At 39.5% G+C, this 22,293-nt stretch overlaps 1 protein-coding gene across 1 annotated transcript; it reads left to right on the plus strand.

Moving 5' to 3' along the window:
* Window positions 1-229: 229 nt before the first annotated feature.
* On the plus strand, window positions 230-21,579 carry atp13a2 (ATPase cation transporting 13A2; the record flags this gene model as incomplete). The annotated part of the gene is given in 31 exon segments (XM_008413132.2): window positions 230-393; window positions 395-430; window positions 2,980-3,014; window positions 6,604-6,680; window positions 7,039-7,206; window positions 7,727-7,785; window positions 7,880-7,943; window positions 8,030-8,109; window positions 8,310-8,387; window positions 8,477-8,546; window positions 9,853-9,987; window positions 10,077-10,143; window positions 10,668-10,799; window positions 10,997-11,158; window positions 12,265-12,375; window positions 12,452-12,498; window positions 12,571-12,759; window positions 12,844-13,050; window positions 13,580-13,690; window positions 15,468-15,624; window positions 15,715-15,826; window positions 15,904-16,028; window positions 17,965-18,146; window positions 18,326-18,418; window positions 18,507-18,586; window positions 18,836-18,988; window positions 19,119-19,215; window positions 19,913-20,136; window positions 20,271-20,422; window positions 20,524-20,696; window positions 21,288-21,579. Coding segments are annotated over 31 exon segments (3,708 nt in total), but the record flags the coding sequence as incomplete, so codon positions are not given.
* Between the last annotated feature and the right edge of the window lie 714 nt (window positions 21,580-22,293).

The raw sequence follows: 22,293 nt of genomic DNA on the forward strand, positions 1-22,293 counted from the left end.
CTTTTTTATTATTTAAAACATATTATCTAAATTAGGTGACTTCCTGGAAGAAATTAGTTGCACTGCAATGTATTTAGGAGTATCAGAATTAGGGAGGAGTCTGAATACAAATGCACACAATTTTCTATTTTTTTWWTTWWWWKKTYYTKKTWMYTTKKWWTWAAWWWWWTTYMAARRAAWTWWWAAAAAACATTTATTTTTCGTACGAGACAAACGTGTCTCCAAATGAGCTGTAATTKGATTAAAATGCATACCTCTCAAGTATGAGGTGGTGGGGGGAGAAGGGCTTGGARTGCAGGTGCGCCGTAAGATCGGAGGATGGTGGAGGAAGATTACCGTAAGGGCAGGGGGTGACCACCGTCAGAGGGGTGGGCCGTGCTCCCCGGGACAGAATRCGGTGGATTCCCGGCCAAAACGGGAGATTTGACAGGTATGTTAAAAATGACCACCGTCTTATTTGCTCTTTGATTGGTTACGCGTGTKTGTGTCTTTTGGATGATTCGGCTTGCCGTAGGAGAATGTGACTGCGTCTTCAGATACACGTTTTGAAACAGAGCAGCCTTTCCCGTTAGAGGACAGTTTGTGGTTTTCAGGAAGCATGTAGAGGTTCTGACCGTGACCACGGGATGTACCAGCAGGGTAAATGTTTCTGTCTGATGTTTAGCTGTTTCTTCCACAGAGTAACTGATAAAATGTGACTGCTAGCCGCTAGCCTCAGACAGAGTCAGCCAGGGCTGCTACTCAAGTGTGTTTACAACGACTGTCAACTTATCTGCTGTTAGCTTTGTCTGATTTAAGGAGGAAAACAAACAAACAAAAAGCAAGTAAACAACAACAAAAAACAGTTTTCGTTCAGCAAAGTAAAACAGTTATCTACTTTTCTTGTTCACATTCTGCAGTAATAAAGCTAAAATGATCTACAGACTTTGCTGATACTTTAATCATAAATTGCTTATAAGAACATTAGTAAGGAAAATAACACGACCTCTTAATTTTTAATATCCTTGAGTGTCTCTGGATTTAACTACATTTTCTGACTACCACTACAAACAGAAAATATGGTTATATTGGGTAAATATTGTGTAATTCAGCACTGACATATCATTCATATGGACCTCCATATTAAAATGTTATTAAAGTATATTTCATGCTAAACACCTTCAAGATCCCTATTCCACCAACAACCAAATAATAATGTATCTCTGGTTTTCTTTAGGGACTTCATGTGCAACACGAGCTGTAAACTTATTCAAAACAAATCCATCTGTTGTAATTTATTTGTAGAACTAACAATATAAAGTAAACAAGACCGTTTTGCTGGGGTCATCAATAGACAGATGGTGTGAAGAACAATTAAAGAGATGTAAGACATGTATATATGTGACTGTAAACAGTTACAGCATCACTGCTTACAGGAATTTTATTCACTTGGCCAAAGTTGCACATAGTGGCTTAAAGGTTCAGTGTGTAACAAATAGTGACATCTAGTGGTCAGATTAGAAACAGAAAATAACCTAAAATATGCTTCATCCTCTTCTTACTGCTGCATCAAGCTAAACCCATTTTTTTGCTCCATTTGCGGTTTTGGTGATTTTGAGATTGATCTTTTTGGGTACAAAAGTTTCCTTCTGCTTTGGGATGTTTTCAGTTTGTACCAACTGGGGAGTCATTTTGTATCTGTGTTGACAGTGTAGAGTCTGACCACACAGAGAACTTTGGTGAGCTTTGACATCATTCTAAGAAAAGGTCGACGACACCGAGTCTGGACAAACAATGMATGTATGAATTTAAGTGCATGAGGAGATGATATCAGGATCTGATGCGGAAAATAAGCATGCAGTAATTTTGTAAGATGTACATGTTGAAGGATGCCTGCACATGTAGTGCTCAGAGCCCTTTAAAAATGGACTCTGTGCAGAGATCAAAGGGGGACTTTTATTGGCTTAGTTTCTACTACCGGTCTTTTGGACTTGCTGAATCTTTGCATATGACTTATTTAAAGTTTCAGTATGTAACTTTTATAAAAAACAACAACTTTTTTTTGCATATTTGTTGAAACTGTCACTATGTTTGACAATCTGTCTCCACTTCCTTCTTCCAGCACTAACTAGAACCAATTAATCAGAGCCAGGGGGCAGTTAAAGCGGTCAGTCACCTCTGTGTGGCCATGCTACTCTGCCCCTTGCTCTGTGCTGTGCCTAGCCTGGTAACGTGAGCATTGTTGTGAATGCTCAGGCTAGTTAGCATGACCACCAATGATGGCGGATAAACGGTTTTCCTTTAATGTTAAGTTGTTTCTCTGTCATTAGCACATTTAGCAGGGAGTACATGAGGTTGATTAACATCGCCAAGACCCTCTTCCTGGCTCTGATTGGTTGTTTTTGGTCAGTAGCTGTGCCTCAGTTGCTCAAAAAGGAGGTGGAGGAGATCAATATTTTCACAGACCATCTGTCATATAATCACAACATAGAGACAGTTTTAACAAATATGTAAAAACATTTTTTTAATAAAAGCTACATATTGTAGTTTCATGTCTGCCTTACAGTCTTGGCTTATACATCTCACAGAGGCATATTATAGGCAACCCCTAAATACTCTTTAACCACTTATATGATTTGAAGTATTTTTTTATATTGTACAAAAAAATACTTTACAATTACTTTACAATTCTTAAAAAATATTTTTTTATCATTTAAAAAATAAGTAGGACGTATTAAAGACCAAACAATTAYCAAATTGCACCAACTCATCTAGCAGTTTCTTTTACTACAACCTTGCTTAGTTTCAWGGTTTTAAAAATTAGAACCTKTTTTTTCCTYGTATCAAAAGTCTTTGTTTCTGTGCTCACYGCCAATGTGTAAAGGGAGAAATCAGAATTTAAAATCAGCCTAGTTAAGACTAACCCAAACTGCTGTGGCTGTTGAGTTGAGCTGTTCTGGGACTGAGTTTTTTTTTTGTTTTTTTTTTTTGCTTTCTCAGCTCAGATGACTGTCTTGTGTCTGTCTCATCATTTGGTAAGGTATAGTTCCCTTTTTTTTAAACTGCTGAAAGTTCAGTCTGTGGTAATGATGATCTTGTTTAAAAAGGAAACTGAAAGTCTGTGTTCGCCCTCACCTCACTGAACAGAATAAGCCAAATAAGTTATATTTAGAATGTCTCTCCCTTCAGATGTGGGTGGATCTCTGATTTATCTGTGATTTTCATTATGTCAGTCTWCAAATACTATGCATGAATGATAACTCTGTAAATCTGGATTGCAAATTTTTTTGTTGAGGCTGGGAGAACATGTGATAATTTTTCCTTTTCTTGTTTTGCTCAARAACTCAGCCYTGACAAACTTTGAGATAATTTCAGGTATCTGCATAAAATAGGTAACTCAGAACAATTTTTGGCCTTTTTTGACTGTGTTTTCCGGTGCCGAACATAAGAGGAGATCAGGAACAAGATCCAGGCACTTTTGAGGTATAGTGTGTCATTTAYACCTTTACACCAACTCTTATTATAACGACAGTATTTCCTTAATAATAACTCGGTATTCAATATATTAAATTTATAGGTGTTGACTTTTGGATGCCATGACATTAGACTACGATGTTTTTGATAGAATAGAATTAYAATTAAAGATAATGAGGACCTTAGCTATTAAAGCTTATTATTTTTCACTTGTTTGAGTTCGTCATCTATAACTGTATATTAATGTACTGCCTCAACACTTTCTAGTGACGTGCAGTTTATGTTGACATTATGACAAAAAGTGAAAAAATGACGTTGAATGCATGTTCTTTTTAAGTCTCGTTACTTTGTACGGCCATGCCGTCCACCGTGTTTTCCTTTGGTTCTTTTATCCGGGAAAAGGCAGGCGTCAGATATTTGCTTCCAAGCCGGTTGAACAAGTGTTTCCAAAGTTAGGAACTGCGGCGCAGCTGAACTGTGGGCTTTTCAGCTTCAGCCTCTTGAAAAATGTAGCTTTCAGAAGAGGAAGGGTCTGCTTTAGTCTCGTTTGGACGGTAAGTTMTTTCTTTCCCTTCCTAAAGGGGGTTGTTTCGGTATTTTTTATTAGAACTTTGAGACGGAAGTAAGTATCCGGTCAAACAAACATATTTGTTAATTTCAATTTATGGCGTCTCGTGCTTATTTCTGCCTAATTTAGCATTGCGTCAGTAAGCGTTTTTAAGGAAGCTGTGTACTTTAAGCAGCGTCATCTCTCTTTTTGAGTTTTAGAGCTTGTTTGTATTCCGAAAGTAGGAATTTGTCTGCGATGCGTTTACTGACTCCGGAAAAGTTCACGGAGACCCCGCTCTCTGTTTAAGGTCTGTTTAAATCTGCGTTTTTATATCACCTCATTTAAATAAAGGATTAAACATCTTAAATGCCCAATTTAGCATTTCTGACTTAAATTAATAATAATAATGTAAAGGGGACTTATTTTTATTGTGTATCAGTCACACACTCACTGGCCACTTTATTGCGAACCTACTTTTTAACGCAAGTAGTGAATCAGCCAATCGCATGGCAGCAACTCGGTGATAAATTTGCTGAAGTTTAAACCGAGGATCAAAAAGGCAAAGGGAAAGGATTTAGGTGAGTTTGACCGTAGCATTGGTGCCAGATGGGATAGTGTGAAGGTTTCAGAAACTGTTGATCTGTTAACCTAAAAGATACACAACTATCTTTCAAGTTTTTTATCTGAATATAGAAATTGTGGAGTTTGTTTATATACATTTTATTGGCTTGGAGACATTATTTGTAAAAAGGGTGGCACTTCTATGTGCAGCTATGTCTCTATTGTACAATTTAACCAGATCTTGCCGTCAGAATGTGACACCAGTTGGAAAAGTTAAAACTTTTAGCCCTCAGGATGTTGCAGAAAATAAGGAACTGATCCCATAAAAATGCCAGCTGGCGTAAACGGAGAACAATCAGATGCCTTTTAGTAAGCAATATAACATTTCAGTATTAGTGCTTTGTGCTGCCTTTGTGCTTTTCCAGTAAGATTCAGGGTTCAGATCATTTTTCCCAGCTTTCTCAGTCTCAGACAGTCAGTATGCTCTGAGTCGCTTGAACTCTGACTTGAGTTTGACGTTGACAGTGAAAAAACTGGTTCACCATCTGCCGGGACATACTGAGGCTGCTTGGAGCCACAACGATCATTTTAGCCGGGGATCCGTCGATGGCTGCTCTTCATATTTTTTTGACAATTATTGCTTTGAACTGTTTCTTTTGAAAGCTGACTACACATTCAGATATATTCTAATGGGACAACAAATTACAACACTGACTAAGTCAGTCAAACACAAGTCATAAAAAGTAACCATGTCATTTCCTTGTGCTGGTTCACAAGCTGACAGATGTTCAGTGTTAGTTTTCTTATTCTTTGCATGAAGACTACAAAGTTCATTTTGGTCCTATCTGGTCTGCTGTATGTTTACTGTGTTTCCCACATCTTAAAAAAATGTAGACAAAATAATAACTGATCATTTCTTAGAACTTAGTTGTAAACATAAATGAACTTAACCCAATCTTACGAGTTCAAAAGGGTCAAAAAAWWTTTTATAAAAAATGTTTCCTTGTCATCACCGGATATTTGACAAACAAAGAAATCTCTCAACCACGCCCCTTGATCTGTACTTGATCTCTTAATGTAATGGGAGGGTCCAAAAGTTACCAAAGTACTCACAACATTTCCAAATACAGTAATTCATTACAGGTTGAGCTTCCAAAACTAGTATAAGTATTCTCTAAAGTTGTAATACACTAACTTTAAAGATAAAAAACTAGATTGATAGAGTTTATGATTTACAAGAATTCATCATAAATAGCCACAACAGTACTAGGTTTCTCAGTAAAAAAAAAWACCTATCTTCTTGCTACACACAGTTTGTAACTAATAATAAAGGTTAGGACATTATTTTGTTACCTAAACCTGTTTCAAAGTGTACGCTCATTTCTGTTCTGTAGCAAACCTCTGAGGCCGTGTGCTGTATTAGCTAATTAKGGGATTTCTTCTTGACTTTGTGTGAAGAGTCCAGAGGACAAAGATGACAGCTGTAAACAGGATTATTGTTATTTGGTATAAGACACCTCATCTCTCATATTCACTTCTATAGGACAAAGAAAACGGGACAAAAATGGAAAAGAAATCAGATCTATAGAAGCAAAGACAATAAATAAATAAAAGTTAGAAAAGTTATACAAAAAATCCTATCAAGTACCTTTTGCTATAAAATTATTGATTGGTTAATTAAGTCCAGCAGAAAATGCTGAGCTTCACATGTTGATCTTCAAAGTATTTTTTGAGCTGCAGATGCATCGTTTGCTATAAATAATCAAGTGTACAGTAAAGCAATTCTGATATGGCATTTTATGCAATAAAATATTTGTTTTCTTATTTAAAAAAGCRATTAATTATTTGTTTGCGTCTTTTAAAGTATTTCTAATGTTTCATGTCAAATCTGCAGAATGTGCCATTTTCTTTATCCAAATAATCAGTTAATCGTCTGAATAATTGATAGATTAACCAGTAATAAAATACTCAACCCTGTTTTGTTATGCTGCTGACTTGTACATGCTATGATTGACGTTTTGTCTTGTCCTGTCCCACAGSTAGTGCTGTGGATCCGCAGGGCRGACTCCCTTCATCCTGTCCACCAGACTCCCTTCTCAGCCCTGACTCACACATGGTAACATCCACTTCTTCATTTCTGCTAAACTGACCTTGACASATTAGATTTTTAAAATATTTTCTGTTGCACTTAATTTTATTGTAACCAGCTGAACTGCCAGGTTGTTCTGATTTTTACTTAGTTTTTGATCTTGTAACTTATAAAGAATAGCTAAAAGTGCATCGTCATTGTTAGTTGASATTGTAACAAGWCTGGATTTGATTATGTGCTGCTCATTTTGGCCTTTGTAAAATAAGTCTCTCTGTCTTGTCATGTGATGTTGTTTCTGATCATTTTAACAGGAATTTTAGTCATTAGTGCCTGAACGAACTTGATCATGTGCTTGTTGATAGATTCTCTGACTCTCTTCCCTCAGGACGTTCAGGGGTATAAGTGGGTGCGCTGGCGGGTGTGGTTGTGTCGTCTGGTGGCCCTGCTGACCTTGGGTCTCCTTCTGATTGTGTTTCACTGGCGGCCGCGGCTCGCCGTCCTCGCACGCTGCCGATCCTGCCCTCTGGCTCTGGCAGATGTTCTGCTGCTAAGAGTAATGAAATGAATGCAATGTGTGCAATTTAATATTRTAGCTGCTGTTTAGAGTTTCAAATGKAATCATTCTGGTTGAAWTTTTTCTATATTACAACCACAGACTTGTATTGTGGTTGGAAAGCATCCCCTTGTGTTTTCTTGTATTCTCTTTATCCTCCTCACTCTCCTCTATTCTTATCTCCTTTGTCCTTTTCAACCTTTTGCCCCACCTGTCTTTTTTTCTCTTTTTCTCCTTATTTTGACAKTTATGCGCACACACAAGCAAATGTCACATACAWTATCAATAAGATTCACTGGAGTTTGTGGTTGTAACAATGAGAAACCCGAGAAATATCAAGAAGTATGAATACTTTTGCACAATTTGTACTCTGACGTCACACCTATTCRAGTTKCCCCAGTGCTGTAGGTTAATTTGATCGTTTTCATACTAAATTAAGAAGTTATGCCTGCYAGATTTGCTCAGCAAGGGTTTCACTTTTAAAAAATCTCTGATTTATTTATGCAATATTTTCCATCAGGACAGTTTTGGCCAGCAGCATGTTGTGGAGGTGCTCACGGAGGAGATGGAGGCGGGCAGGTAAGCAGCTGCGAGMTTCTCCATCTTTCAACTTTCTGCTGACGGGACAGTGAGGAAACATGCAGAACTCTGCTGATTCGGTTGTTCCCTCCAGTTTGGATCAGCTGGGGCACCTCGAGGAGGATTGGAGAGATACGGTTCAGCTTCACAGAGAGGAGGTAATCTTTGTTGTTGTTATTCTGTTTTAGTTTTTATGGAATGAAAATTATCCCCAGGWCTTACAGTGGCTCTTGCTGCGTTTCAGAAAACRCTGCTGCGCTACTACTTGTATGAAGGGCTTCGTTACRTCTGGTTGGACAGGAAGGGAGCTTTYTGTCCTGTTAGGTATTGAAAATGAAAACTGTGCTATATACACACATGTGCTATATATTCTCACTGCATCTCAACAGCATGTTTKATAGTTTTACTTTATTTAAGTAAACCAGACAAGAGATCAAACCTAAACACGTGCATTTGTACTTCAGGAAGAATATTTTGAATAGGATGTTTCCTCCTCTGTGAAACATTTTGTCTCCTGTCTTCAGTGTCCTCAATGAGGACTGGACTTGCAAAGGCTTGTATGGCYTCCAAAATGGCTTGAGTCCTCAAGAGCAGAGCTGGAGGTAGAAAGGAGATGCTCACTTAGAAATATTTTAAACTCGGAGGGGATTTCTGATTGATTTGATTGATTGAATTGTGTGTTTTCTTTCAGGAGAAGCATGTTTGGGGCCAACCTTATTGATGTGCCTGTCAAGTCTTACATGAGGCTACTGTTTGACGAAGTGAGTTGGGAGAATGAAATCACAATCAATTTTACACACATGAGCAAATWCAACAAACTTTAGTAATGTATTTAGAGCCAGCAACTTTAGTAATTTAAGTCTTAAATCCATGAATCCAAAAGTAAGGCCTTAAAATGTCTTAAATCYGGTTAAACAAAAAATAATGTTGGCTTCAAATATTTAATCAAAGGTCTTAGATTTTGTTGTGGCTATTCAGGTTTTTTCTTAAAATATTTCATGACTTTTTTCTTACTGATCGCAGATTACCAATCCTTAAAAAGCCTGATCTGCCAATTTTGATTCACCAATTTTTTTTTTGTCTGAAATATTGCTAAATACAGCAAGAAAGTCGCTGACAGCAACTTTCTTGCTGTTTCTACGTTTAAGTACAAACGTGCAGAGATGAACTGGTGGGCTGGTCTGTCAGTCAAACCTCTCACTGCAGAGCAGAAGAGGACAGAGGCTGATCTTTAAACCTTTGCTGAGGTAGATAAGATTGGGGGACAAGATCGGCTTCACATGCAAGTATCGGCCAATCATCAATTGCCTAAATTTAAGGAAATTGGCTGGCYGATAAATGTATCCTATATAATATATGCATATACGTAGGATATAATGTAAACAGCACTGTCAAAGATGCAATACGTTTGTTGCAGGTGTGCAAATGATCTAAGCATCTGTTGATTGCAACAATCCACATTATTAGCAGAAAGAGAGGTTCCCAAAACCAAATTTCGCTCAGGGCCCCAGGGAGCTTTGAACCGGCCCTGACAATGCTACTTTCAGTAAATAGGGTCTGGTATTTAACAAAAATAGACACCAATGTCTCAAAGCAAAGCTACAGCAGGTGGTGTTCTCACTTCCTCTTGTTGGGATTAAACGTTGTATTGCTTTATAGTTAGTCGGTCCATCAGTAAAAATGTATCATTGGCCAGTATTAACTTATTATAGTATAATATTAAGTACGAATACAATGGTCTGGCAACAATTGCACAATAGTATTGAATAAAATTGTATATTATGACCAGCAGTGTGGTTATGACCATAGTTTAAAATGACTTTAAACTATAAGGATGATAGAACAGAGGAACAAACTATGTTGAATCTGCATGTAAATCCAGTCCATGTGAAGATAAAACACTAAAAGTGGTTTTCTCTGCACTTAAGTTGTTTACTTAAATTGTTTTTCAGATTAACTTAATTTTGGAAAAAATAAAATAAGTAACAATTTAAAATATAAATCCAGTGTTGTTTTTAGTTAGTATTTCAAAATCTAATTTCCTTTCTCTTGTTTTTGCTCCTGCAGGTCCTCAACCCTTTTTACATATTTCAGGTGTTCAGCATCACCCTGTGGATCATTGATGGTTATTATTACTATGCTATATGCATATTTATTATTTCAGTCATCTCCATCAGTATCTCACTGTATGAAATTCGAAAGGTGAGCCTTCAGTGGGAAACATTCATTCAATTTGATGTTTTAATCTGATTTCTAAATACAATTTACATTTTTCTTTTCTTGCTCCGCAGCAAAGTATTACTCTTCGCAACATAGCTCGGTTCATTACAAATGTCACAATACGCAGAGACTCAGGAGGTAAGTCTTGTGTTTTCCCATATGATTTACTTCATTCACTAAGAAAATGGATGCATGATTTTTTTTTTGTGTGAAATATAGCAATGCTGGGCCTTCTTATAATGCGACTCATAAACTGAAATATATCTTTTTATGAATCAACGGCTTTGTAAAAGGTTTTATGGATTCATGTTTGTGTCTCAAATAAAAAATTCTCACAAAGAACAAGAGACAATAAAAGAAGCACATGGAGGCCAATGAAAGGAGCGTTAATCCCTAGGAATTATGCATAGTTAGCATTTTAGTGGCTATTTGCAGGTCTGCAAATTTAAGCAAAACTGGCTTCACAAATTTCACTGGAGGGTCAAGATCAACCTTTTTTTATTACTGTCACTGCATTTCTAGGTTTCCTGATGAGCAACGTTGTTTCCACACAATAAAACCTTATAATAATAGCTTAAAAGGGCCACAATTGTCCCTTACTTGCTTGTTTCCTCACATGGTTTAATCAATAACATCAACATTGTGGTTTTCTGTTCTCTCAGAGGAAGAATGTGTGAGCTCTGAGGAGCTGGTCCCTGGTGACTGTCTGATCGTCCCTCGGGAAGGCTTGGTGCTGCCCTGCGATGCCGCCCTGCTGGCTGGGGAGTGTCTGGTCAATGAGAGCATGCTCACAGGTAACCAGAGTCACGAAAACCTACTACATTTATTGTTTTTAAGAAAGGTGTCTCATAGTCAATGACTGCAGCATGTAAGGGAACCTTATTGAGTTACTTTCTCCAAGTCTTCTTGGTATACGTGTTTCTACGGGTTGCTAGGTTACCTCTTTCTTCTTAGTTTTTTCCTGTGCTTAAATCAACATTGTTGTTTTCAGGGGAAAGTGTTCCAGTGCTGAAAACCCCCCTCCCAGCTGCAGACAGGTCCTACAGCTCAGAGACTGAGCGCAGACACACTATTTTCTGCGGCACCCACATCATTCAGGCTAAAGGGGGACGGCCAGGAGGAAGCGGCGCAGTTGCTGTGGTCACAAGCACCGGTTGGTAGGGGGCCTGTAGATACAAAATTAAAGGGATAGTTCAGAAATTTTGAAGTGCGGTTCTATTAAGAACCTCACAAGGTTCCAGCTTGATTTCTTGACAACTTTTGTTTCTCATGGATCCAGAGCAGTTGGCTCCTGAGCCTGAAGCTAATAGCTAGCGTAAAAAAGACCAAGAACAAACCAGACTTCCACTGGCTTAAAACAACTCTTATCTCAGAATCATCATATTGGTTTATTCAAAGGTCATAAGGTTTTTAAACCATTGTTGCATTATTTATAAGGAGGTTATTGCATATTTATAGCAGAAATGGAGGCAAGTGGAAGTGTGCCATCAATGATTGTCTTTGGGAAAGCTTCCCCTCCAGAGCTAATTTATCTGGATTTAAACTAGGGGTGCATTCACACTCTTAGGTCTGCTTTAATCAAACTCTAGTTTGTTTGCTTAAAAACTTTACTTTTTGGGGAAGTGTGAATGCACAGTCAAACTCTGATGTGAGCCAAAGAAGCAAACTCTGATCCACCTAAAAAAAAAATCTAGGTTTCACTTTGGTTGAAGTGAACTCTGGTGTGGTTCAAATGCATATGTGGATGCAGGTGGACCAGAGACTGCTCCAGAAACAGGAAGTGGACTAATGGGTAAAAATGCAACCAACACAAACGTTTGAGTCTACCGCTAGCAGGAGAAATGGCTTGTGGTCTTTGGTCAAAGACAAAAGAGAAATCCTGTAATCCTAAAATATGGTGCCACTCCATTTGTGTTTACATTTTGCAGAGAACAAAGTTGTGCTCAATGTCTTCTTCAGAGGTTTTCTGTAATTTCCTTCAGTGGAAACGACAGACTATGGGAAGGCTAATCTTTTACTTTTCCTGTTCCCCACAGGCAAAAAACAACTGGTTGTTCAAAGGGTTTGGTTCTTTTGACAGTGCAGTGTGAAAGCGAACCACAGCAGCTGAAAATATAACAAATATATTGGAACCTAGTCTACTGAGCTATCTGATTGGTGACTGCTCCAAGCAATGCTGCTCTGATATAATAGGATTAAAATCTTTTAACTGAACTTTTCCAAATCAGACCAGTTCTGCTCTTTGTGTTTCTGCTGCAGGGTTTTTCACAGCCAAGGGTAACTTGGTCAGCTCTATTTTATACCCTCAGCCTATCAACTTCCGCTTCTACCAAGATGCCATGAAGTTTCTGCTCATTCTCGCTGTGATTGGTAAGCCATAGCCGGGACTTCACTAACTCACCAACTCTGATTCCATTTTTCTAATCTTTTCCTACATTTTCTTCAGCTTTCTTCGGTGCCATTTACATATTTGTGATCCTCTTCAGAACCAATGTAAGTTCTCAATGTGTTTTCTGGCCTGGCAGCAAATGTGTGGAGGGCTAACACTGCTGGGTGTGTGTCCAGGTGACCTGGCTACAGTTAATTATCAGAAGCCTGGACGTTGTGACCATCGCTGTGCCGCCCGCCCTGCCTGCCGCCATCACCACGGGAACCATTTACGCCCAGAGCAGGCTCAAGAAGCGGGGCATCTTCTGCATCAGCCCACCACGAATCAACATCTCCGGCAAGGTGTCTGTGTTCTGCTTTGATAAGGTGAGGTTGGAAGCCAAAACCTGATCGTTTATGGGGAGTAAACTGATGCCGATGTCTTACCCGGAGTAAATCTGTTTTCCACAGACTGGAACGCTGACAGAGGAGGGTCTGGATGTGTGGGCAGTGTTGGAAAGTGGACCTGCTGGCTTCTCAGAACTGGTCCCTGACCCCACACTACTGCCACCAGGGGACATGAGGGCTGCACTGGCCTGCTGTCACACGGTCACTCTGCTGCAGGGTGAGCCCCTTGGAGACCCCTTGGAGCTCAAAATGGTGGAGTCTACTGGCTGGGTATGATCCTGTACACCTTATGGTCTTTATTCAGGGTTGAAATCATTTGTAATGCTTGAATTTCAATGAGGCGTTTTCAAGGTTTGGAATGCTTTACATCCTAAAACCATAGTACACTAACTAATTATGAAACAAGCAATACACATTATATTTTGTGGAATGCCATCATCAAGAAAATACTTATCAGATATGTTGATCAATGCTTCATTTACCTAAAATCAAAGTTATCTCTAAACAGGTGGGGGTTTTAGCCTTGATTTTAAGAAACTCAGTGTTTCAGCAGCATTGCAGTTTTCTGGAAGTTTGTTACAGATTTGTGGTGCATAGAAGCTGAAGTGCTTGATTTCTGTATCAAGTCATTCAAAGTCCTTGATATACAAACTACACAGTTTTGCAATAAAGTGCAATCTAATGTTTGATTAAAAGCCTAAATTTAATAATAATAATAATAATAATAATAATAATAATAATAATAATAATAATAGCATCAGTGTGAAAGCCAGTATTTTTTGTTTTCCTTGCTCCTCAGACTCTCCTGGAGCCAGAGGGAGACAAAGATGATGCTCACTCTGTATTTGGAGGTCACAAAGTTTTGGCTGTTATGAGACCTCCGACTCAAAGGCCTCAAGCTCAGGGAACAGTAAGTGTCTCCGTAAGGTTGTCAAAATGACCTATTTTATTCTTAAAACATGCAACCAGTTTTCACTGGTTGCAAGAAAGACTTTCTCATTCAACTGTAGCTACATGTTAATAATTTATACAAACCACACACATGTGGCTCAGAGTCACATCACTGTGTGCTCTCAGAACAAGCCACGTGTGAAATTTATTGAACCAGCTTCTGCTGCAACTCTAAAATAAACTAGATAATGTTTATTTCTGACAACACACCCAGTCAGGTAAACAGCAGGATCTCTGTAGCGTTCAGGAACTATGGTAATTATCATCTGGTTTCATCGCCTCAAGGATCGGCATCAATAAAAGCTAAAAGCAGGAAGCATAATGTCAACATGGATCACGTAATTATAGAAACATCTAATAGAAAAACTGAGTGGGGAGGAATGACAATATTTATTTCCTTTTTTATTTTTTAAGATGTTCTGTTGAAGACTTAGTCTGTTTCAATTATATTGTCTTTCCCTTCTTGAAGAGTGAAGAGTGCCAAATTTAATGTTTTAAATGTCATTGATTTTTTAAAAACTTTAAATAGTTGCAGTAACAATTGATTAAATATAGAATTAATTACATGTGTCTTAGTTAAATGATTTCATTTTTGAAAACTAGATCTAATTATTTCATGACTTAAGAAGTTATTTCATGTGCCTGCACTGAAGCACATCATGAATTATTCTCAGCTATCAGTTTTATCCTTAAAACGGGGATAGAGGACTCCCTGACGTCTGCATCAGGACACCATGATGACTTCTTCCAAGCTGGCTAGGATTCTCAAGTTAATGTCTTTGCTGGAAATGTGGAAGTAACTTCAATAAATTGTCATTTATTTACTACAAGCTGCTAGCAACCAACAAGCTTTATAGTTTGGTCTGAAATATCTCTTAACAAGTTCAGCAGAGAGCTCAGTGTGGTTCTATGTGGAGGAAGCCACACTGTACTGCCAAAAATATGGTTATACTGCCAATACTGGTTTGACTCACATATGAGTTTAAGTGACATCCCATTCCTAATCCATAGGGTTCAGTATGACATTGATCCAACATTTGCAGCTGGAACCTTATGGAAGGCTGTCCATAAGGTCTAGGAATGTTTATGAGGATTTATGACTATTCTTCCAGAAGCACATTTGTGAGGTCACAAACTGATGTTGGATGAGAAACCTGGCACTCAGTCTCTGCTCTAATTCATCCCAAAGGTGTTCTGTTGGGTTGAGGTCAGGACTCTGTCCACACCAGGCTCTCCGTCCATGTCTTTATGGACCTTGCTTTCTGTACAAATTTTGGAGAATGGAATTGTCTAAAATGTCTTGGTATGCTGAAGCATCCAGAGTTTTTTTTCACTGGAAGAAGCTCCAGTCCAGTGAAAGCTCCTTTCCCACACCATAATTGTCCCTCCACCAAACTTTACACTTGGCACAATGCATTCAGACAAGAACTAGGCATCCATTATGAGTCATCATGTTCTAGTTTTCTTTATTGGCTTTGTACACTACTATGGAAATTATTTTTAAGGTTTCATCGGAGGTTGGAAAAATGTTTACATGGTGTAATCCAGTAATTCATTTGATTAATGTAAACTGTTTTAAGCCTCCTCTTCACTGTAGGAGTTAACAAAGTCAACACCAACTGCAAATAAAAGCAAGAAGGTTCATTATGAAATCTAATCACACATTGTAATCATTTTTTTAAAGGGGATTTTTAAGTAGCCATGCATTATTTTCTCGTTTCCTGTTCTGCCATCAGTACTCCAGTGAGGCGGTTGCCATCATCAAGAGGTTTCCCTTCTCCTCGGCCTTGCAGAGGATGAGTGTGGTGACGGTGACCCACGGGGGACGCTTTGCTCTCGCTTTCCTCAAAGGCTCCCCAGAGATGGTGGCTAGCCTCTGTCGCCCTGACACAGGTTCGGCCTTCCCGTCGACACGCATCGATCAGCTTCCACCGCTTTCCTAATGAACTGAAGATGAAAACGGGATGATTTCGTCTTTTCCAGTTCCAGCTCAGTTCTCTGCCACGCTGCACAACGTCTCCAGTGAAGGCCTCAGGGTTCTGGCACTCGCCTGTAAACCAGTAGATGTCAACTCTGACTTATTGAACATTGAACGGTGAGAAGAACAAAATCTGTTTTTCAAATTCAGTTAAGCTGCTCTATATATGAAGGCAGCTTTGTGTGGGTCTGCAGGGAGGAAGTGGAGACAGAAATGCAGTTCCTGGGCTTGTTGATGATGAAGAACCTGGTGAAGCCAGAGAGTGCAGAGGTCATCAACACCCTGACGCTCGCTCACGTTCGCAGTGTTATGATCACTGGTGAGATTGTGTTCACAGCCTTCCTGGTCCTTAAGAGTTCCTTGTTTTTAACTGAGAATGTGTCTCATTGTTCTTAAGTACTACCAGACAAAAGTATTCACACCCCTTTAAATTTTCCACATTTTGGGCTGGTACCACCAAAAATGTTAATGTATTTGAGTTTATCTGAGAGACGAATACAAAGCAATGATAGCACTGTAAAAACACAAAATCATACCAAGTATTTTTGGTCAGTCTAGTGCAAATATCTTGGTGCTCTTGAAATAAGCCAAAAACTAACCTATAAATAACTTTTCAGCAAGATATAGGAGCTTTTTTATAGTCAGCAGTTCTTGCAGCCACAACTAGTCACCAGTTGAGTACATAAAGACGTGCTGCCGTTGTTCTGACGATTTGTGCTACCTTGTCAGATTTTGCTAACATTGCGCATCTAGATTGAAGGATTTAAGGATTTTTTTTTTTATTGTCAGCTTGAGTTCATGAGTCTGACAGCTGAAGGGAAGAAACTGTTCCTCAGCCTGGTGGTTTTGCTCTGGCCTGAGGGGACCAGCTAGAACAGTCTGTCTGCAGGATGGATGGAGTCCTTCATGATGAGCAGCACCCTCCTCCTGCGTCGGGCTGGGTAGATGTCTGAGGTGGAGGAAATACTGCTCCCCACAGTCCTCTGTGCAGCCTTGACCACCCTCTGCAAAGTCGTGCTCTCAGCAGTGCAGCTGCTGTGCCACACGGTGGTGCAGAGAACGTTCTCCACCACACAGTGACAGAAGCTCCTCAGTTCTGAGTTCCCAAGTCCAGCTCTCCACAGCTTTCTGATGAAGTAGAGATGCTGGTGGGCCTTGTTGACCAGACAGGAAGTGTTGGTACTCCAGTTGAGGTCACTGGACATGTGCACATCCAGATACCAGTAGCTGGAGACCACAGCTGCTCCTCTGATGTAAAGGGGCTGAAGAAGATCCTTGTCCCTTCTGAAGTCCACCGCCATCTATTTGGTCTCTTTCATGTTGATGCAGAGGTTATTTTTTCTGCACCAGGTGTTCCACCTCCTCTCTGTAATTCACTGTTAGTGATGCGTCCCTCTACTGCTGTGTCATTTGCAAACTTCCCTATATGACAGCTGGGGTGTCTTGTGGCAGTCATAAGTCAACAGAGTGAAGAGGAGGGGGCTCAGCACGCAGCCCTGCGGCGAGCCAGCGCTGAGGAGGAGATGTTGTGGATCCTGACAGTCGGAGGTCTGTTGTTCAAGAAGTCCAGAATCCAGTTCCCAAGAGTGGGACTCAGTCCGAGAGAGGAGAGCTTCTGCACCTGTGTTTGTGAAAGCCGAGGAGAAATCCAGAAAGAGCAGACGGATGTAAAAGTTCCTGCTCTCCAGGCGGGTGAGGGCTGTGTGGACCACTGATGAGACTTCGGCAACAGTGGAGCTGTTCTTCCTGTAGCCGTACTGATGGGGGTCCACAGTGACATCGATGGAGTCCTTGATGTGGGTCATGACTAGCCTCTCGAAGCACTTTGTGATTAGCTTTGTCTTTGTGTCGATACTACTGCAGATACCCATTGAGGCTTGTGAACGTTGCAGTCATGTCTCCATGCCCTGGTAGTTGCCAAGGAGATTAATATAAATGACTTTGAAGGCTGACCGCTTCAATGTTACTGCTTCATGCAACACAACCGCCTCTCTATCGCCTCTCTCTGCTCTGCTCCACCCGTCTGTGCACTTCACTGATCAAAACAGATTCACGTTTGGTTCTCCTTCTCTTCGACTAATTCTGCAATACCTTGTGTCGGTCTCCCATTAAATCCTTGTATCATATGTCACTATTTATGGTTGTATCACCAAAAAAGAAAAAGCAAATCTGAAGAAGTGGTATGAATGGTACAACGCTACATTTTAGAATTGGATTATTATTTTATCCTGGCGTTTCTGTTCTTTATCACACAGGGGACAATATTCTAACAGCAGTGAATGTGGCAAAGAGCTGCAGGATGGTGGGATCTGATGAGAAGGTGATTTTCGTCATTGCAACCCCCCACTCTGCTGAATCGGTGCCCAGTTTGAGGTTCAGTGTAGAGGATGGTGGGACTGCTGCTGCTGCCCGAAGCCCCACAAACGACATTAACCAGGTAAGTCTTTAACATTCAGCAATTCGGTGACATCATATCTCATGTGGAGTGCTCTGATTTTTAATCAATCCTCGAGGCAGAACCTTATGCATGAATGTTAGTTCACACACTAACACGAAATTATGCAAACTGCATTTCTTGTATCTGTAGTGTTTTAACTTTCACCATTAATCTTTCAGGGTCTGTACCAGGCTGGTGTTGACTATCATTTTGCTATAAACGGGAAGTCCTTCGCCGCCCTCTGCGACCACTTCCCTGAATATCTTCCAAAGGTAATATAAACTTTATAATGTGTGCAGAAAGTTTTTGCGATAACAGAACTCATTAATCCAAGGATGACATTACCACATGCTTCTGCAGGTGTTGATGAAAGCGACCGTATTTGCGCGAATGGCTCCCGACCAGAAAACCCAGCTGGTGAAGGAGCTGCAGAAACTGAAGTAAGTCCAGCTTTTCGTTTGAACACGTACAATAAAATATGAGCAATAAAAGGGAAAAATAAGATTAAAATGGAAACATTTTTTGTGTGTAATTGTTGCACTGCTGCAATATATCGATTGGTATAGATTTATGTTGAGACTGACAATATGTTTTTTGTGTCGCTCAGCTGAAGCTCGGCTTAAACTGGTTTAAACTTGGAGACGTACTGGTGCATCATAATGTATGTTTCATAATGAATTTTCTGGCAGCTATCGAGTAGGCATGTGCGGGGACGGGGCCAACGACTGCGGGGCCCTGAGAGCTGCCGATGTCGGGGTTTCCCTGTCCGAGGCCGAGGCGTCGGTCGCATCGCCTTTCACCTCGAAGTCGGAAAACATCAGCTGCGTCCCGCTGCTGATCAGGTGAGGATCAAAGCGGATCTAAAGGAAGGCGTCAGATGAGAAACAGAGGATGAGCTTTTTAAAAAGGAACTAGCCCTTCGTTTGTGGCGACAGTAGAAGATTAATCGTTTTTATGTTGTTTATTTTGCAGAGAGGGGAGATGTTCTCTTGTTACGTCCTTCAGTCTCTTCAGGTACATGGCGCTTTACAGCCTCATCCAGTTCTGCTCCGTCCTCATCCTGAACACAGTGAGTTACAACGAAGAAACTCCCACTTTTTCAGCATAAAATCCATTACTTCTTGTAATTTCAGTGAAAACTTTGATCCAGGTCTCATATTTTTCTTGGTGCAACAAAATTTTCTCTACTACTTTCTTTCAGTTTAATAAACAAAATATAGATGTTCTCTAATGTTGTTCCTGTTGGTTGTTCTGTGTGTATTTGTGCAACTTTCATGATTTCAGAAAATGTGTCATTTTCATATTTCTACACATTTCAAAAGCATTGTTTACTTTAAAATGTTTATTTTACTCAATATAGTTTGTTTAGCATGACTCATATAGTAAAACATTCAATTAAACAAAAGCACAAAAAAATTTTGATGATGGAAAAATACAGTATTTTCCAACCGTATTTTTCCGTCATTCATCAAATATTTTTAACATTTGACTCAGTAGTTAGAATTCATGCAGCATGTGCAGAGGTTGTAGTCCTCATCACAGTTATTCTGGGTTCAATTCCTGGCCTCGGGGCATTTCCTGCCTTATATATAAATAAAAAAAATAAAATAAAAAAACAGGGTAAATATAAGATTAAACATAGCTCAAGATTTAAGCCCTGGGCAATCCTAGATGTGATTAGTCTCAGATTTTCAAATGACATTATGTTACAATTCAGTGATTTTTTTTTTTTTTTTTTTAACAAATGTGTTGCCTTTTGCCTGCAGGTGAAGACAACCATGGCTGACCTGCAGTTCCTGTTCTGTGATTTGTTCCTGGTGACCCTGCTGGCCATCGTGATGGGGAGAGGAGGCCCCAGTGAGGAGCTGCATTGGTGCAGACCCCCGGCCAGCCTGCTGGCCCTGCCCGTGTTCGGCAGCCTCTTCATTCACACCTGCACCATCGTTCTGGGCCAGCTGGCTGCGTTCTTCATCACCACTACACAAGAATGGTTAGCCATCGTTACCAATTAAAATGTGTATTTATTTATTTTTTTTATTGAGGACAATATTTACACATTTCCAAGGAGTCAACATTTGATTCACACTTAAAGTTTGTTTTTTAAATAGTGTGTTGTTTTTTTAGGTATATCCCTCTAAATTCAACAGTATTTGGAGCAGAAAACCTGCCCAACATGGAGAACACATCTGTGTTTGCCTTATCGGCTTACCAGTACATCATCATGGCGGTGATAGTCACCAAGAGCTTTCCTCACAAGAAACCTCTCTATCATAATGGTGAGTCAGGAATGATAATACAGAGGAGATTAATAGTTTAGACTTCTTTAACCTTGCTGTTCTTTCTCACCGTGCTCTTGCGTGATCACTCGTCCTTCCAGTGATCTTCCTCTGCGTGCTGCTGATCCACTTTGCCGTGGTGACCTCTCTGGTGTTGTATCCGGGTCCCGTCTTGAGGAGATTATTCCAACTGTACAACTTCAACGACATGAACTTTAAGATGCTGCTCGTTGCCATGGCAGCTCTCAACCTCTTGGTGTGTTTTGTGGTAGAGGTAAGTCGACACTCTACACTGCAAAAACACTCAGTCTTGCCATGTACTTTTTGGTCTAGTAAAACAAAACTAACATTGTGATGTCCCAGTTAGATTTTCTTGGCAGCATATTTGCATCTTTTGGCAAAAGTTATTATAAAAAGATTTTATTGTGCAAAGTTTTCAGTCTGGAGAAGTATTTTTTTTAAAAACTCTCAGCATTACATGAACACCATACTACAGGGAAGTCCGTCAGTAACTTTGGAAATACGGGTGACTTATTAAAACAATCGATATTCATCCAAAACTGACGAAAAAGCAAAACAGAAACTAACCAGAAAGGCTTTTAAGAAGCCAAATAGGAAAATTGAAGAAAGTTCTGGTCGTGTTTTACATATAAGCCTCTAGGTTTACTTGAGGACTTTGAAAATTTTACTTTTTATTCTGGACTTTTTACCAGCCTTGGCACAAGATTATAACACGTCGTCCATTGTTCATGCTTGGCAAAATCCATGAGGGGAAAAAAAAACTTGGCTCTCAGGACGATAAGAAATTCCTAAAAACCTCAACGCTTTAATCCGTATGAATGTTTTTTTTCTTCTTCTTCTCCAGCTGCTGATAGATGTGGGTATTTTGAACTGCCTCCGGTTGCTGCGAGGGAGGCGTCCATCCAAGAAGCAGTACAAACGTSTGAAGGCTCTGCTGTCTGACTCGGCATCATGGCCGCCACTTGATCAGACCCTGTCCCCCACAAACGGCACAGTCATCTCCTTCAGCTAGCGCTCACCTGGCCTAACTCTGGACTCACCTGAGCTTTAACCACGTTGGATGTTGTAAACAGCGTCCCCTCACTGACCAACAATGCAATGTTTACCTGGAAAAATAAAAGCTATTTTTATGTATAGCTTTGTCTGGGTGTTCTAAGTGATGATAATGTTTATCAAGTTTAAGAAGGCTAATGATTGGGGTGCTATGGTGGCGCAGGGGCAGAGCACAACCCACATATTGAGGCCTTGGTCCTTTGAATTGTTAATGCATGCCACCATGAGAAAAGCCTACTGAGTTTTGCTTTAAAAAAAAACTTGTTTTAAAATTAAAATCCCACATTTTTGTCTCATGAAGTGAAAAAATTATAAGTTTTTGTTTGTGACTCAAAGTTTTGCTTGTGATTCTCACATGCCGTCGTGGGCAGGACCTAAAATCACAACAAAAGATTTCTGATGTGTGCAAATAAGTTTGTTTGGCAAATAACTTTAAGTTCACAAGACAAAAATGGGTTATTTCATTTAATTTAAAAAAAGTTTTTTAAACAAAAGATTTTGTTTTTTTAAAAGGAAATCATTACAATTCCAAAGGTTTTGGTTACAATTTTATTTTACTTAACTGAGGTTAATTTTTTTATTGAATAATTGGGGAAAGAATTAACTTCATACTCTGCGAACCAGACCCTAAACTTTTTCCCCTTCATTAATGACACACGTTTATTACATACATTATATCTATCATGGTAATTCAGGGTGAGTTATTTTTAATTCTAAATGAATATCCTTGTTGGACTTTTATTTAAGTGCTATTCTCCTTCAAGATACATTTACCTAACGCTAGAATAAATGCAATG

This window comes from Poecilia reticulata, linkage group LG7 (assembly GCF_000633615.1).
Source record: "Poecilia reticulata strain Guanapo linkage group LG7, Guppy_female_1.0+MT, whole genome shotgun sequence".
Lineage (NCBI taxonomy): Eukaryota > Metazoa > Chordata > Actinopteri > Cyprinodontiformes > Poeciliidae > Poecilia > Poecilia reticulata.